Source organism: Somniosus microcephalus, chromosome 1 (assembly GCF_052327205.1).
Source record: "Somniosus microcephalus isolate GS21.2 chromosome 1, FLI_Smic_1.0, whole genome shotgun sequence".
Taxonomy (NCBI): Eukaryota; Metazoa; Chordata; class Chondrichthyes; order Squaliformes; family Somniosidae; genus Somniosus; species Somniosus microcephalus.
The window spans coordinates 378296846-378314993 of NC_140987.1; the positions used below are offsets into that span (position 1 = coordinate 378296846).

The following is an 18148-nucleotide window of genomic DNA, read 5'->3' on the forward strand; positions in this document are numbered from 1 at the left end:
GGAATTTGGAAAAGTATGGGCTAATAAATGAAATGTTTGACTAACTTGATCAAATTTTTTGATGCAGTAACAGAGTAGGTTGATGAGGGTAGTGTGGTGGTTGATGTGTATATGGACTTTCAAAAGGTGTTTGACAAAGTTCCACATAATAGACTTGTTATCATAATTAAATCCAATGGGATTAAAAGGACAGTGGCAGCATGGATACAAAATTGATTAAGGGACAGAAAGCAGAGAGTAGTGGTGAACAGTTGCTTTTCAGACTGGAGTGAAGTATACAGTGGTGTTTCCCAGGGATTGGTGTTACGACCTCTGCTCTTTTTGATATATATTAATGACCTGGACTTGGTATACAGGGCATAACTTCAAAGTTTGCAGATGATATGAAAATCAGAAATGTAGTAAACAATGAGGAAGACAGTAACAGACTTCAGGAGGACATAGACTGGTAAAATAGGCAGACACATGACAGATAAAATTTAATGCAGTGATACATTTTGCTAGGAAGAATTAAGAGAGGCAATATGAACTAAATGGTACAATTTTAAAGCTGGTGCAGGAACAGAGACCTGGGGTGTGTATGTACACAAATCTTTGAAGGCGGCAGGAAAAGTTGAGATGGTTGTTAAAAAAGCACATGGGATCCTTGGCTTTATTAATCGAGGAATAGAATGCAAAAGCAAGAAAGTTATTTTAATGCTGGTTAGACCTCAGCTGGAGTATTGTGTCCAATTCTGGGCACTACAGTTTTGGAAGGATATCAAGGCTTTAGAGAAGGTGCAGAAGAGATTTACTAGAATGGTACCAGGGATGAAGGACTTCAGTTAGGTGGAAAGACTGGAGAAGCTGGGATTGTTCTCCTTAGAGCAGGGAAGGTTAAGAGGAGATTTGATAGAGGTGTTCAAAATCATGAATGGTTTTGATGGAGTAAATAAGGAGAAACTGTTTCCAGAAACTGTCTGAAGGGTCAATAACCAGAGGACACAGATTAAGGTGATTGGCAAAAGAACCAGAGGTGACATGAGGAAACATTTTTTTCACAGTGAGTTGTTACGATCTGGATTGCACTGCCTGAAAGGGTGGTGGAAGCAGTTTCAATAGTAACATTCAACGAAAACTTGCATTTATATAGCGCCTTTAACATGGTAAAATGTCCCAAGGTGCTTCACAGGAGCATTATCAAACAAAATTTGACACCGAGCCACATAAGGTAGGTTTTAAAGAGCATCTTAAAGGAGGAAAGAGAGGTGGAAAGGCAGAGATATTTAAGGAGGGAATTCTAGAGCTCAGGGCCTTGTCAGCTGAAGGCACGGCCACCATGGTTGAGTGATTAAAATTTGAGATGCTCAAGAGGCCAGAATTGGTGGAGCACAAAGATCTCAGGGGCTGTAGGAAGTTACAGAGATAGGAAGGGGCGAGAGCATGGAGTGATTTGAAATCAAGGATGAGAATTTTAAAATCAAGGCGTTGCTTAACCAGGAGCCAATGTAGGTCAGCGAGCACAGGGGTGATGGGTGAACAGGACTTGGTGTCAGTTAGGATCCGGAAGCAGAATGACCTCAAGTTTACGGAGGGTAGAACTAGGGAGGCTGGCCAGGAGTGCGGAATTGGATAAATACTTGAAGGGAAGTAAATTACAGGGCTATGGGGAAAGAGCCGGGGAGTGGGATTAATTGGATAGCTCTACCAAACAGTCGGCACAGGCACGATGGGCCGAATGGTTTCCTTTTGTGCTGTATCATTCTATGATTCTATGAAAATGAACAGGAAATGGAAGATGGCAAAAGTTGGCAGTGGCGCTTTAAGGGGAAGAGAGGAGAAGTTGGGAATGTTATTTTAGGATGGGGACGAAGGAGAGTGTTTTCATTAATTGAGAAGGTGTGAGAAGGAAAAGGGACAGATTGAATGGAGGTAAGGAAAGAGTCCCATAGCAAACTGAGGGAATTGGAGGGGAAAAGTGTAGTGTATGTAACTGTTCTACCTTTAAGAGAACTATTGTATGTAACCGTTCACCTTTAAGAGAACTATTTTAGGTGTGGCACTACTTTATCTTGGCTGCTGTATACTGTAATACCGACGGTGACCACACCGGTATATAAGTGCTGTGTCAGGATTTATTGGGCAGATTCGCCCTGACCTTCGAATAGTAAAGTCCTGTTAAAGTTACTCTTGTAGTCTGTGTATTAATTCGCCATAATACCTACAGACTTTACAGTGGCGACGAGGATGGGATCTTACCCTGCGGCAACAATACTTCCGAAGCAGTTAACGAGCGTCGAGAAGAGGCACCCGCCCTCGTCGTTCTGCTGAGAGAAAACTCGAGTCTGCAGAGCAAGGAAGAAGGAAGAATTCAGACACGAAGCCTTCCATCAGCAACAGGCACTGATTGTCCCTTCTGCCACGGTGGTGAGTGAGCCGATCAGCACGAGAAGCAAGTCGGCCACGGTGACTGTGAGTAAAGGGAAAATAAAAAAAAAAAATAAACGGTGGATAAGGGCGGTGAACTCGACCACGGTCGGGGGAAAGGAGCCGGACAGAAGTCGGGCCCAGAGGCGCTGAGACTGGAGCAGCGTGGAGCACGGAAGCCGCGGTACAAGCGGGCTGGGAGACGCAACGGCGTCGTGAGACAGCTAGACTGCGACCGGCGAAAAAGGCCGGGCAGCTACCGAGGCCACGAGGCGCTGCGACCGAGATCGTAAGGCGCGGGAAGATATAAAAATAAATAAACCGCGGGGAACTCAGCCGCAGCCGGGGAGGAAAGCACCGGACTGCGAGAGGGCTGGGAGGCGTGATTGGAAGCCGCTGAGGGAGAGACAGAGCCCGAGCGAGCGGGAGAGACAGAGCCCAAGCGAGGGAGACTGAGCGAGATCCAGCCAGCGGCTGAAACTGTTCGCCGTCAACGGGTTGTACCCAGCGCCGGTTGCCCTGCCGAGAAAAGGGAACAACAGAGCCCGAGCGAGGGAGACTGAGCGAGATCCAGCCCAGCGGCTGAAACTGTTCGCCGTCAACGGGTTGTACCCAGCGCTGGTTGCCCTGCCGAGAAAAGGGAACAAGGAACGCACTGAAGCTGACGCGCAGGCTGCGAACCCCGAAAGCCAGCGGTCGTCGCCCGAGGGAAAAGCTTACCCCTCCCGCCAGGGGAAGAAACGCGGGAAGCCGCCAGTAGGCGGGGAAGACGACAGAAGCGGGAAACCGCCATTTTGAAAGTGGGCGGGGGAAGAAGACAAGCGCGGGAAACCGCCATTTTGAAAAAAAAAGTTAAAGAAAAATTTCGTGTTTGTTTAGCAGAAAGATAGTGAGAGATAGTGAAGATGCCTAAGCATGGTAACATCAACAACTTCGATTCCGAGGTGGAAGATTGGGCCACGTACGTAGAACGTATCGAGATATATTGTGAGGCCAATAAGATAGCAGATGATGATAAAGCTCTCACCTTATTAAACGCAATGGGGGCAAAGACATACGGGCTATTGAAGCATCTTCTATCACCAGCTAAACCGGCGGATCAGACTTTCGCTAATATTGTTGCTGTCCTGAAGGATCATTTGAACCCCACACCATTGATGTTGGCGGAACGATTCAAATTCTATGCGAGAACGCAACGGAAAGAGGAAAGCAACGCGGAATACTTGGTCGAACTGCATAGACTAGCGAAATACTGCCAGTTTGGGGAAAATCTGACAGAGGCATTGAGAGACAAGTTCATGTGCGGGTTGTCGAAGGAAGGAACACAAAAGCGTCTGCTAGAAGAGAACGATCTCACACTTGATAAGGCTGTCCTTATTGCAGCATCGCACGAAGCCGCAGCGAGAGGCACAGTGGAAATGCAGCTGAAGGCAGCGGTACTCAGTGTGGATCAAATTACTTCGGGTACATCGAAATGTTATCGTTGTGGGAAGACAACACACGACCAGAACCAATGCTGGTTTAAAAACCAGGAATGTAGAAAATGTGGCAAACTTGGTCACATAGCTAAGGTATGCCGGTCAGGAAAGAAGACCAACAACAACAAAAAAAAGTCACCGCAGGAAAAGTACAATAAGGTACACAAGGTGGCTGAGAAGAGTTCAGATGAACAGAATTCGGATTCAGACCCAACCGTTCAGGAACTGGGTAGTCTGAGAATTCACAATGTGAGTAAGGAAGCTGACCTGCAAACTATCTGGGTCATGCTAAAAATAGCCGGAGTCCAAGTGAAAATGGAATTGGACACAGGATCAGCCCTATCAGTCATAAATCGAAGGGATTACAACCGGCTATTCTCACACATACCCTTGAGAGATACCAAGATCGTATTGCAGACATACACGGGGCAGAAAGTATACCCCATGGGAAAGATAAAAGTCAAGGTGAGAGACAGGGGCAAAGGACACCAAGGAATGTATTTATATGTACTACCTGAGGGAGGTCCACCACTTCTGGGACGGGAGTGGATCTGGGAAATAAACATGGAATGGCACTATTTAAAAGCAATAATGAGTGAGAACTCGGTGAAGACAATCAGCTCAGACTCTGAAACGGATGACGATAAGACCAGCCCAGGGGCGAAAGACAAGTTTAAAATGGACTTGCTGACTAAGGTTGGAAAAACGAAGGAGTGCATAAATGCTTATGCTTCAGAGGAGAACAAAGTTTCAGAACAGAATTCCACTGAACAACAACAACATAGTTTGACAGAGAATTCTGAGTCTGTCCAGTTTACAGATATGCACAATTCTGAGGAACACCGGGCTCGAACTCAACTCCATTTCAAATTACAACAGCAATTAGAACAATTGAGTTGCCGTCTCGAACAAGAGATGAAAGCAATGAAAAAGTTCTGTGACACAGAGTGGGAGAACCTGGAAAGACAACAGAAACAGCTGATGGAGAAAAAGGAGCAGGAGCACACAAACCGTCGGGGCAAGGAGGCCAAACGAATCAAAGCTGATTCGGTTTCAGAAGGTGCGTGCTTTAATCTGGTGGAGCAAGAGGTTCAGCAACTGAAAGTGCTTGTTAGCGGATTGCAGGCAGAAAAGACTGATTTGGTCGCCATGAACTCCGAGCTCCTACTGAAGTTGGGTGCAGCATCACCGGACGATTCAAGTGGGGAAATTCGAATGGTGGAGGCTGCGGATGATGGCGAAGTAGAAACAGCATAGGAGCCCCAGGGCAAGGTTATAAACAGCCCTGCAGCTACTGGGAAACGTATGAGGTCAGAAGAGTTAACGGTCAGCCAACTTTTTCATATGCTGAAGGACAAGACTCTGAAATGGGAACAAATTGAACATGAGTTTAAATCTTCAAAGGAGAGGGGTTTGGAGCTCCCAAAAGTTATTGAAATAGCTGAGGTTGCAACACAGACTGAGAAGATGGCAGCAGAGCAACCCTTGGATGCCAAAAGTACGCTGACTCACGTCAATGTTGAACAACAGAAGGTTGAAACAGCTGCTACAGTAGAGGGATTGAATAGTCCAATCAACCAATCTCCGAATGAAGTTGAAGTATTGAAATCACAAATTACGTCATTAGTAAAAGACTTGCAGGAAGCCCAGCAAAAGCTGGATGAAGCTGAACGCCTGAAGAAGTCTCTTCAGGAAAGATGTCTGGATTTGGAACAATAGCTGGCTAATGTCCAGCTGGGTATGGAGGAAATAGAAGACCCTCTCACTGGCCTAGCTCAAGATGACACCGAATATTACCATGACCTGTTGGACGACATCGAATATTACGATGACCTATTCTGCCCAGCTTGTGATGAAAACTCCCAAAGTGCAGAAACAATGAAGAATCACAAAAAGTCGAAGGAACATCGGGAGATGGTGGTGCTACTACGGAAAAAGGAGGACGAGAAGGAGGAACTGTGCATGCAGCTGGCAGCTGACAGTGGAGCCCAGAGAGTCTCCAAGAAGCAGAAAAGGAAAAGACGAAGCAGAAAATGATGATCATCTGGACCATCATCATCACTACTAGATCACGCACGGGGTCCCTTCGAACGGAGCCAAATCAGTTTGGAAGTAGAAAAACTTCCCAAGGTACTCAAGTTTTTACAAGCCAACAATGCTGGTTCAGAAGGACGGAAGTTCAAGCTGTTAAGTCCAGTGAAGGACTATTGGATGAGTCACTCCAGCAACGTGAACCGACTACACCACAGGGAACTGCTACGCCACTGAGGTGTTGTCAGGACCGAGTCAAGAAGCACGGAAGGCGCATCCACCGAGATTGAATCTGTGAACTGTTTTCCGCAGAGACTGAATCTATGAACTGTTTCCCGCAGAGACTGAATCTGTGAACTGTTTCCGCAGAGACTACATCTGTGAACTGTTTTAACATGAAGTTGGATATATGTTATGATGTTATGTTTAATGGGGAATAAGTATGTTGTAAGCTAAAAAGGGAGGATTGTAGTGTATGTAACTGTTCTACCTTTAAGAGAACTATTGTATGTAACCGTTCACCTTTAAGAGAACTATTTTAGGTGTGGCACTACTTTATCTTGGCTGCTGTATACTGTAATACCGACGGTGACCACACCGGTATATAAGTGCTGTGTCAGGATTTATTGGGCAGATTCGCCCTGACCTTCGAATAGTAAAGTCCTGTTAAAGTTACTCTTGTAGTCTGTGTATTAATTCGCCATAATACCTACAGACTTTACAAAAAGAGTAACAGCTTGAACTGAAAAGTGGAGAAGAAGAATAAGTGCCAGTTTGAAGGGTGGGGGTGTAGGGGAGGGGTTGCTGGGGTGGGGGGAGGGGGTGCTGAGGTGGAAGAAAAGTAGCAGTTTGAATTGGATTGGAAGGAGAGAAGAATGGAGACTTAAATGGGAGTGCCAGATTGGAGAAGGGAGAAGATTGCCAGTATGAACTAGGAGGGTTGGAAGAGGAAAGTCTCTGAAAGGGCAGTTGGAAGGGGTATTGTCTCTGTGAACTGTAGCAAGGGATTGGATGTGGGAGAGTGACTATTGAGGTAACTCTCACACTCACACTCACACCCTGTCACTCTCACTCACACACTGTCACTCTCACTCACACTCACACCCTGTCACTCACACTCTAACTAAAATTATTGACAGGAGGAATTTCACTTGAGGTCTATTTTCCACAAATAGGGAAGGAGAATAAATTGAACGGAGAGTTCCCGTTAGCTGCGGCAGAGAATAGCAGATGCCCAGGGGCACTAAAGAATTGTCAGAACTCCAACACATTACACGCAAAACTTTTGCCTCACATTGCTTGTTGTAAACACAGATTAGCACCAGAATGAATATGGAATTGTTTCCCTAACGAGGCTGCTGTTTTTATAAATTGATTATTGTACTCATTAGCCAGGGAAAGCTGAGTACAGGTACTGAGTTTGTACCCACAGATCAGAATGTCAGCACCTTCATCAAATTTGAACATTTTTTTAACCTCTTTGTTTCTTTCAAATATAACCTTTAGTGGAGCAGACTCATGGGGCCGTATGGCCTACTCCTGCTCTTATTTCTTCTGTTCTTATAGTTACTTGCTTTCACAGATGGGGAGTTGTATCCTATATCTAATAGTCAATTTATCTAGGCCATGAAAGGGCTTACACCTTTCAATGCATTCATGACCTTTAGCAAGTTTCTCCATTTTGTACTTGACTGTGGGCAATCGTGTCTATAAATGCAGAGCAGGGGCTAGGCAGTCCCACAGTGCAGTCTTACCTGTACAATTGATGCAATTGAAGTATCCTTGCAAAACTTTATTACATCACTGATACCTTATCTTGGTACAATACTGCTTTCTTTGATTTATCTTTTTATTAAACTTTGAGGTAAATCCTTCTAAGTTTAACGTAGCTGCAAATCTATTTTACATTCTATTTTGTTCCCGATGATCTATTACCTCTGTCCATTCATTATTTTGTGCATCATAAGATTCTACAGTGTTTAGGTAAGTCTGTCCATCATATCCTCCCACAGCATATAGCTTGTCCCCAAGGAGGCACACTCCAACAGCATCTCTTGGAACACTTAAAGGTGCCACAGTTGTCCAGGTGTCTGTTTTGGGATCGTACCTACAAATTTAAAAATAAGAAGTTTAATTTATAAAACTGGCCAATCTAAATATGAAATGTTGTATTTTCAGAACAAATTGCACCAGTTTACAATTGTAAGAGTGGTTGGCTTATGAATTAGGCAGTTTTGCTTGAAGTCTTCTCATTTTGAAACCTTTACAAGTTCATTATTGTTCTTTGTGTGCAGGTTTGATATATATATAGGATATATTTGCATTGTTGCAAAAAGGTTAAACAGTGAAAATAATCTGATCACATCTGTAAGGAAAACTAATTTCTACTGCCAATTAATTGAATGGAGACTGGGGAAATGCCCTGAAAAAGCAAATAGGATTCTGGATTTTAAGTACAAGACCTTGAATACAAAAGCAAGGAGGTGATGATGAAGTTGCAGAAGATACTAGTTATATCACAGTTGGAATACTTGGGTAAATTTTGCAGAGTGAGGCTCCCAACGCCAGAAAATTGAGAGTGGCATGAATTGGATCTGCTGACCTGACAAGCTCGATTCTCTGACCCATACTCCTTCGAGCAAGGTTCTGCACTAGGATCAGAGCATTACAAAACTTGCCCTATTGTATGTTGTTTTGGCCGCCCCATTACAGAAAGGATATTGGAGCCAAGGAGAAGCTGCAACATAGATTTACCAGGAACAAGAGGATGTACTTATAATGAGAGAAGTGAAAAACTCGGACTGTGTTCACAGGTTAGTGGAAGTGTTCAAAAACGTGAAAAGTTTTCAGAAGGTAAATATTGAAAGATTACTTCCATAGGCTGGTGATTCAGGAACAAGGGAATATAAATGCTTTAAGAGAGAGGTTGAAAGAATTTTTTCACACAAAGGGCTACTAGAATATGCCATATTTTGAAATCAATTCAATCACAATATTTCAGCTCAAATTGGACAAACATTTAAACATGAAAAATGTGCTTTGAGTAGATAGCTGGGATGTGGAGCTAACACGGGCACAGACACAATGAGCTGGTGGCCGCCTCCTGTGCTGAAATTCTAGAGGCTCAATGAAATGTCAGGGTATTATTCTAAGAAGACGCACCAAACTGAAACAATGCTGGTTACTTCTCTTTTTAACATTGTACAACTAAGTGTATTTTCTTTTTGCCATGATCATAACCTGTCTGATTTCTCAATTCCAGAAGTTGGCCAGTGGCATTGGGCCCAGTCTGCCTTCAGGAAAGGAAACGAGTAAACTGGAGGGACAAAGAAAACACACTTGGTAATTCTTACCGTTCCACACAATCTGACAGCCTGGAGCAGTGGTTAGAAGCAGGGGCGTCATGTCCTCCCACCGCATAAAGAAAGCCATTGCACGTGGCCACTCCCACCCCTCCTCTTCTCTTGGACATAGGTGCACACATGCTCCATTTATTGGTGTGAGGATCAAAACACTCCATTGATCGTAGGCAGGAGCTGCCATCTCGCCCGCCTACTGCATACAGCCTGCAAAACACAACATTCAACTTCAGGATTTCACAACACGCACAGAATAAAGTGAGAGCCTCGAGAAACATAGAAACATAGAAGATAGGAGCAGGAGTAGGTCATTCGGCCCCTCGAGCCTGCTCCGCCATTCAATGAGATCATGGCTGATCATCCAAACTCAGTACCCTGTCCCTGCCTTCTCCCCATATCCCTTGATCCCTTTAGCCTTAAGAAATATATCCAACTCCTTCTTGAATATAGTTAATGAATTGGCCTCAACTGCCTTCTGTGGTAGAGGATTCCACAGGTTCACCACTCTCTGGGTGAAGAAATTCCTCCTCATCTCTGTCCTAAATGGCTTACCCCTTATCCTTAGACTGTGACCCCTAGTTCTGGACTACCCCGCCATCGGGATCATCCTTCCTGCATCTAGTCAGTCTAATCCTGTTAGAATTTTATAAGTTTCAATGAGATCCCCTCTCATTCTTCTAAACTCCAGCGAGTATAAGCCCAATCGACCCAATCTCTCCTCATACGTCATTCCTGCCATCCCAGGTATCAGTCTGGTGAATCTTCGCTGCACTCCCTCCATGGCAAGAACATCCTTCCTCAGATAAGGTGACCGAAACTGCACACAATACTCAAGGTGTGGTCTCGCCAAGGCCCTGTACAACTGCAGCAAGACATCCTTGTTCCTGTACTCGAATCCTCTCGCTACAAAGGCCAACATACCATTTGCCTTCTTAACCGCCTGCTGCACCTGCATGGTTACCTTCAGCGACTGGTGCACAAGGACACCCAGGTCTCGTTGCACTTCCCTTTCTCCCAATCTATTGTCATTCAGATAATAATCTGCCTTCCTGTTTTTGCCACCAAAGTGGATAAACTCGCATTTATCCACATTATACTGCATCTGCCATACATCTGCCCAATCATCCAACCTGTCCAAATCATACTGGAGTTTCTCGGCATCCTCCTCACAGCACACACACACACACAGCTTTGTGTCATCTGCAAACTTGGAGATATTACATCTAGTTCCCTCTTCTAGATCATTAATATATATTGTGAATAGCTGGGGTCCTAGCACAGATCGCTGCGGTAGCCCACTAGTCACTGCTTGCCACTCGGAAAAAGAGCCGTTTATTCCAACTCTTTGCTTCCTGTCTGCCAGCCAGTTCTCTATCCAAGTCAATACCTTGCCCCCGATCCCATGTGCTTTAACTTTAATCTCTTATGCGGGACCTTATCGAAAGCCTTCTGAAAGTCCAAATACACCACATCCACTGGTTCTCCCTTATCTATTCTACCAGTTACATCCTCAAAAAATTCCAGTAGATTAGTCAAGCACCATTTACCTTTTGTAAATCCATGTTAACTTTGTCCGATCCTGTCACTGTTTTCCAAGTGCTCTGCTATTACATCTCTTATAATGGACTCTAGCATTTTCCCCACTACCGATGTCAGGCTTACCGGACTATAATTCCCAGTTTTCTCTCTACCATCTTTTTTGAATAGTGGGGTAACATTAGCTACCCTCCAATCCATGGGAACTGTTCCAGAATCTATAGAATTTTGGAAGATGACCAGCAATGCATCTAATATTTCTAGGGCCACTTCCTTAAGTACCCTAGGATGTAGATTATCAGGCCCTGGGGATTTATCGGCCTTCAATCCCGTCAATTTCCTTAACACAACTTCCCTACAAATACTGATTTCATTCAGTTCCTCCCTCTCATTAGAACCTATGTTCCCCGACATTTCTGGGAGGTTATTTGTGTCCTCCTTTGTGAAGACAGAACCAAAGTATGTATTTAATTGGTCTGCCATTTCTTTGTTCTACATTATAAATTCCCCTGATTCTGACTGCAAGGGACCTACGCTTGACTTCACCAATCTTTTTCTCTTCACGTATCTATAGAAGCTTTTACAGTCAGTGTTTATGTTCCCTGAAAGCTTACTCTCATACTCTATTTTCCCCCTCTAAATGAATCCCTTTGTCCTCCTTTGCTGAATCCTAAACTGCTCCCAATCCTCAGGTTTGCTGCTTTTTCTGGCCAATTTATATGTCCTCTCCTTGGATCTTATGCTATCCCTAATTTCCCTTGTTAGCCACGGTTGAGTCACCTTTTTTGTTTTATTTTTATGCCAAACAGGGATGAACAAATTCTGTAGTTCATCCATGCGATCTTCAAATGTTTGCCATTGCTTATCCACCGTCAACCCTTTAACTAACACTCCCCAATCCATCCTACCCAACTCGCGCCTCATACCATCGTAGTTTCCTTTATTTAAATTCAGGGCCCTAGTCTCTGAGTCAAATACTTCACTCTCCATCTTAATTAAGAATTCTATCATATTATGATCGCTCTGCCCCAAGGGGCCTCGCACAACAAGATTGCTAATTAATCCTTTCTGATTACATAATACCCAGTCTAAGATGGCCTGATCTCTAGTTGGTTCCTCGACATATTGGTCCAGGAAACCATCCCATATACACTCCAGGAATTCCTACTCCACAGTATTGTTACTAATTTGGTTAGCCCAATCTATATGTAGATTAAAGCCACCCATGATAACTGCTGTGCCCTTATTGCATGCATCTCTAATTTCCCATTTAATGCCATCCCCAACCTCTGCATTACTGTTTGGGGGTCTGTATACAACTCCCACTAACGTTTTCTGCCCCTTCGTATTTCTCAGCCCTACCCATACAGGTTCCACATCATCAGAGCTAATATCCTTCCTTACTATTGTGTTAATCTCCTCTTTAACCAGCAATGCTACCCCACCTCCTTTTCCTTTTTGCCTGTCTTTTCTGAATATTGAATACCCCTGGGTGTTGAGTTCCCAGCCTTGGTCACCCTGGAGCCATGTTTCCGTAATCCCAATGTGGTTATACCCCTGTATTATCCAGTGCAGCTACAGAGGATTAAATTCAAGTTGCAGGTACTTTGGAAGAATTACTGACTTTTGTTTTTCTATATTTTGCAAATTTGAACATAAATCCATTATTAGAAGGGGATGAAAGGATAATTACTAGTCCTAGCCCCTTTAGGGCTACCCCGGATCAGGCGTATTACTCAGACGTTCACTTTCAACTAAAGATTGAAGTAGCCGAATCCTAAAGACGCTTAATTGGGTCTAAAGGTCCGGACTATCTCTCCCTTAAAGAAAGGAACCACGTGAAAATGTTACCATCCTCCAGATATCACTTTTGTTGTGTATTTTGAATGTGTATTAGAATTGTCCCACATGGGATACCGTAGTGGTGATTTGCAATGCACTATGGGAAATGTAGCGCATTGAGTGAAGAAGCACATTGTAAATAAAATGGCCCTTAACTAAACTCTCTACCCCGGAGTCCTTCTTAATTGTTATATAGGTAAGGGTATAAAACCCCTTGAGACACAACAAAACTGGCGATGAGGACGACGGACTTGCGCATCACTTTGCACTGGAATCGGTGATGTTTAAAGTAAGAAGTTCCTGTCTTTTCTTAATGGCGCGCCCGCAGTTCAGTGCTGATGCAATCGCCTCGTAAAGGTGGCGGTTCGTGTGTTACACAAATAAGAAGGGGGAGAGTAATGATACAGTGAAATGAAGTGGAGGAAAAGGACTGTAAAAATAAAATAAAAAAGTGGAGGAAAAGGACTGTAAAGAAAAAAAAAAGAAAACAAAATGGCTATGCTAACCGGAGCATTTGGACCATTTGATGAAATGGCGGAGCAATGGAGTGCTTATACAGAGCGTTTCGGATTTTTCATGACAGCAAATGACATTAAAGATGACGTGAAAGTGGCGACGTTCCTCAGTGTGATCGGAGTAAAAAAATTTGGCTTGTTACGGAGTTTGATGCACCCGGATAAGCCCAGCGCTAAGACATATGATCAGATTGTGGAAGTTTTGGAAACACATTTTGCACCCAAGCCGCTGCTGATTGCCGAGAGGTTCAGGTTTCACAAACGAATCCAAGGGGAGGGTGAGTCCATAGCCGAATATGTTGCAGTGCTAAAGAAGCTAACTGAGCATTGTGAGTTTGGTGAAACTCTAAATGACACTGTCCATGATAGGTTTGTGTGTGGATTAAGATGTGAAGCAATACAGAAGCGCTTGCTTACGACTGACAAACTGACGCTTAAATCAGCAGTGGAGCTCGCTGTGTCTATGGAGTTAGCAGATGAAGATGCACAGCTGTTGGGGGCTGCAACAAGAATGCACAGGGTAGCAGCTACACCGGATAAGCATGCAAGGGGCGCCAGAGAGTGTTACAGATGTGGAAAGTCAGGTCATCAGCCATCTGACTGCTGGTGTAAAGACCTGACCTGTCGGAAATCTGAAAAGAAAGGACACATTGAACGTGTGTGTAAAGGGCAAAGCAAACAATCCTACACAGAGACACACAAAAACAAACAAGGAAACACATCCAACTGGCGTTCTAAAACGAAAAACCTACACATGGTGAAACAAGGACAGGAAGACAGTGACACAGACTCTGATGGGGAGCTGAATCTCCATGTGTTAATGGTGAATGGAGGCTCATCAGGCTATGGAGTCACTCCACTACTAGAGGGAATACCGGTCAAAATGGAGCTGGATACGGGGGCCGCTGTCTCCTTGATTTCAGAGAAGCTATTCAAAGAAAAACTGAACCACCTATCACTGACGCCGGCCAAGCTCATCTTAAAGACCTACACTGGGGAAACAGTCCCAATGCTGGGTAAGACAGGGGTCAAGGTGGAGCTTAATGGACAAACCGTGATGCTGCCAGTTTATGTGGTCAAGGGTGACTATCCATCCCTGATGGGCAGGCCATGGTTGGAGAAAATTCATCTGGATTGGAAAAAAGTGAATGCGGTGTCAGTCGAAGAGGCGGGGCTGGCGGCAGTGTTGACAAAGCATGCGGCTGTCTTTGACGGAGAATTGGGGAGTATGAAGGGGATTACGGTCAAACTCAAGGTGAAGCCTGACAGCCAGCCATGATTCCTGAAGGCCAGGAATGTTCCCTACGCCCTCAGACCAAAGGTGGAGGCTGACCTGGAGCGTCTGGTCAAGATAGGGGTCCTGGTGCCGGTTTCGCACAGTGAGTGGGCCATGCCCGTGGTACCAGTGATGAAGAGTGACGGCGCGGTTCGCTTATGTGGAGATTTCAAAGTAACAGTGAATCCTGTGCTCTCAGCTGAACAGTACTCCCTCCCCATCATTGAAGATCTTTTCGCGGGTCTAGCAGGCGGTCAGAAGTTTAGCAAGATTGATCTATGCCAAGCCTACTTGCAGATGCATGTAGAAGAGGACTCACAGAAGTACCTCACCATCACCACCCACAAGGGCCTCTACAGGTACTGCCGCCTACCCTTTGGTATAACGCCAGCACCAGCATTGTTTCAGCGGGCTATGGACCAGATCTTAAGCGGCATTCCAGGGGTACAATGTTATCTCGACGATATCCTTGTCACAGGAAAGGACGACAACGTGCATCTGCAGAACCTGACGAAGACACTCGGAAGACTTGAAGAATATGGCTTACACGTTCACAAGGACAAATGCGAATTTTTCAATCCATCAGTGGAGTGCCTAGGCCATGTCATCGACGTGGACGGCCTACACACAGCACCGACAAAAGTGAAAGCCATTGCCGACGCTCCTGCACCTACAAATGTCGGCCAGCTGCGGTCATTCTTAGGTCTCCTGAACTATTACGGAAAGTTTATTCCACAGCTGGCATCACTGTTGAAGCCATTACATGAGTTGCTGTGTCAGGGCAAGGCCTGGGCGTGGACAAAGGAGTGCGAAGCTGCATTCAAGAAAGCCAAAGCAGCTTTGACGGACCCCAGAGTGTTGACGCACTTTGACCCGTCATTGCAGATTCAACTGGCCTTTGACGCATCGCCTTATGGCGTCGGCGCGGTCGTGTCCCACATCTTTCCCTCAGGCGAAGAGAAGCCGATTGCATTCGCGTCAAGGTCCCTGAGCAAGGCGGAGGTGAAATACCCGCAGATCGAAAAAGAGGCTTTGGGCATCATCTTTGGAATCAAGAAGTTCCATCACTACTTGTTCAGAAGGAAATTCACCTTGCTGACGGATCATCGTCCTCTGACATCGATCTTTGGTCCACACACAGGAATACCCTCCCTGGCAGCGTGCAGGATGCAGCGCTGGGCGCTGATATTAAACGCTCACAATTACAACATCAAGTACTGGAGGTCAGCAGCACATGGCAATGCGGACGGATTGTCAAGACTTCCGCTGCCTGTGCCCTCTGAAGGCTGTGAGCAGAAGATTTTCTACTTTGACATGGTGAGCAATGCCCCTGTCACGGCCCGGCAGGTCAAGAAAGAGAACAGAGTCGACCCTACGCTATCCAAGGAGCTGGATCGGGTGATGCGAGGAGACGGATCACGGGTGTCAGACACACCACCTGAGCTCCTACCTTACCTGTCAAGAGGGAAGGAGTTGTCTGTCACGTCAGGATGCCTCCTTTGGGGCATGCGAGTGATCATACCACCAAAGCTGCGGAAACATGTCCTCAACGAGCTGCACTCAAGACATTGTGGTATTGTCCGGATGAAGGAGCTGGCACGAAGTTACTTCTGGTGGCCTGGTCTGGAGCATGAAATTGAAGTTGAAGCGAAATCATGCCCATCATGCAAGACAACCAGGGATACGCCAAGAGCAGCGCCACTGCATCCATGGGAATGGCCGGCGACACCGTGGCAACGGATCCATCTGGACCTCGCGGGACCAGTGGAAGGAGCGATGTTCCTGGTCGCGGTGGACTCCCATTCCAAATGGCCGGAGGTTGCAGTAATGTCCACTACCACTACGGAGAAAACTATCGAGACTCAGAGAGATGTTCGGGCGATTTGGTCTGCCGGAGCAGATCGTAACCAACAATGGAACACAGTTCGCATCCCAGGAGATGAAGGAGTTCGTCAAGAGCAATGGAATCCAGCACACGTTCTCCGTGCCTTATGATCCATCCATGAATGGATTGGCGGAGAGATTTGTCAGAACGCTGAAACGCGTGTTGAAAGCGGCAAGAAGTGATGCTCCTCTAAAGCAGTGCCTGAATGCTTTCTTGCTGAAATACCGAAACACGCCTCATGCTACGACTGGAGCATCTCCTGCTTACCTACGCATGGGAAGGCAGCTACGGACACGCCTTGACCTGCTGAGGCCAACGTCCACAGAAGCAGTGGTGCACGCCAATCAGCAGGATCAAGTCAGCAGACGAGCTCAGAGGTCCAAAGAACGACACTTTGTGGTGGGGGGCAAAGTCCTCGCGTGTAACTACACCACCCCGGAGCGGTGGGTCCTGGCTACGGTCATTCAAAAGACGGGCCCCATTTCATACCGAGTCCGCACCGGAGACGACCGAACATGGAGACGGCATGTAGACCAGTTACTGCCAAGACAGTCGCCACAGGTAACCCAAGAAACAAAGGATCAAGGACCTGCTGGGGGCTCCAGCAGGGACTGGTCGTCCGACCCTGAGATGGTGGCACCATCCACTCTTGTGCCATCGAGGGAGGAAGCCACGCCTGCAGGGTCACGGGAGAGCCAGCCAGAGCCTGCTCCTGAGACTAGGCGTTACCCCCAAAGAAAAAGGCAGCCTCCAGAGCGCCTTAGTTACAGTTAGTGCTAACCGGTGTGCATGGGGCAGAATAATCCCCAGGGTTAGCGGAGTGTAGAGGCAGTCTACCCTCTCTTCCAAAGTTATAGTGATTTTCAGTTATTCTGTTTTGTGGACAGTCTATTTTAAGGGGGAGGAAATATGTTGTGTATTTTGAATGTGTATTAGAATTGTCCCACATGGGATACCGTAGTGGTGATTTGCAATGCACTATGGGAAATGTAGTGCATTGAGTGAAGAAGCACATTGTAAATAAAATGGCCGTTAACTAAACTCTCCACCCCAGAGTCCTTCTTAATTGTTATATAGGTAAGGGTATAAAACCCCTTGAGACACAACAACTTTTAATAAGTTTAGCTAAACTGTAACGTTCCGGATATTATGAGGGTATGGAAAACTCCCCCAGAATTCTGCAACTCCTCACCAAAGAGTGTACAGAGATTGAGTTTGCGAGTTTGATACAGAAGTATTATATGAGACAATTCTAAAAATATATAGATTTATTAAAGAACCGACATATAATTTACAGTTGGTGAATGAATCGCAACATTAACAGTTCCAAAAAGAGAAAGCTTTACCATCTTATCAGAGATGCTTACTCTCAAATCTTAACTTCACTACAGTTTTACAGTTCTTAAAGTTCATTCAAGATATCCACCAAAATCAAACACAGTACCTTTGTTCCCCGAGCTACAAAGAGTTGGAGACTTTCAGAGCTAGCTCTGAAGCTGATAATCGCTTTGCCCCTTTAAGCGAGTCTTTAATCCATTTGAGAGTTCAATATTGATACTCTTTTCCAGTGGTGTTTCCGTTAAGGTTTTCTGCTGATGTAAGCTAATTATCTCTACTCATTTTTCTGCTGACCCCTGCAGTTCTTACAGTCACCTCAGCTGGTAGCACTACAGAATTATGTCTCTAGGGGGGATAAATTTGGTATCGCACTGCTTGGGGCGCTAGTATTGGCGGTACGCAAAGTTTAGCGCCAGGCGCAACTTATCGCCACCTCGAGCGATATTGGGTTGCAGCGCCCCGAAGGTGATTGCGGTGCTAAA

The 18148-nt window shown here is 45.5% G+C and overlaps 1 protein-coding gene across 1 annotated transcript in view; it reads right to left on the minus strand.

Moving 5' to 3' along the window:
* Positions 1-18148, minus strand: part of klhl4 (kelch-like family member 4) — a 288626-nt gene that overhangs the window by 7853 nt on the left and 262625 nt on the right. Inside the window, exons 9-10 of the mRNA XM_085996076.1 lie at positions 9269-9481; positions 7851-8022 (exon numbers count right to left, since the gene is read on the minus strand). Coding sequence (XP_085852202.1) covers positions 7851-8022; positions 9269-9481 — 385 coding nt within the window. The remainder of the gene's footprint in view (positions 1-7850; positions 8023-9268; positions 9482-18148) is intronic.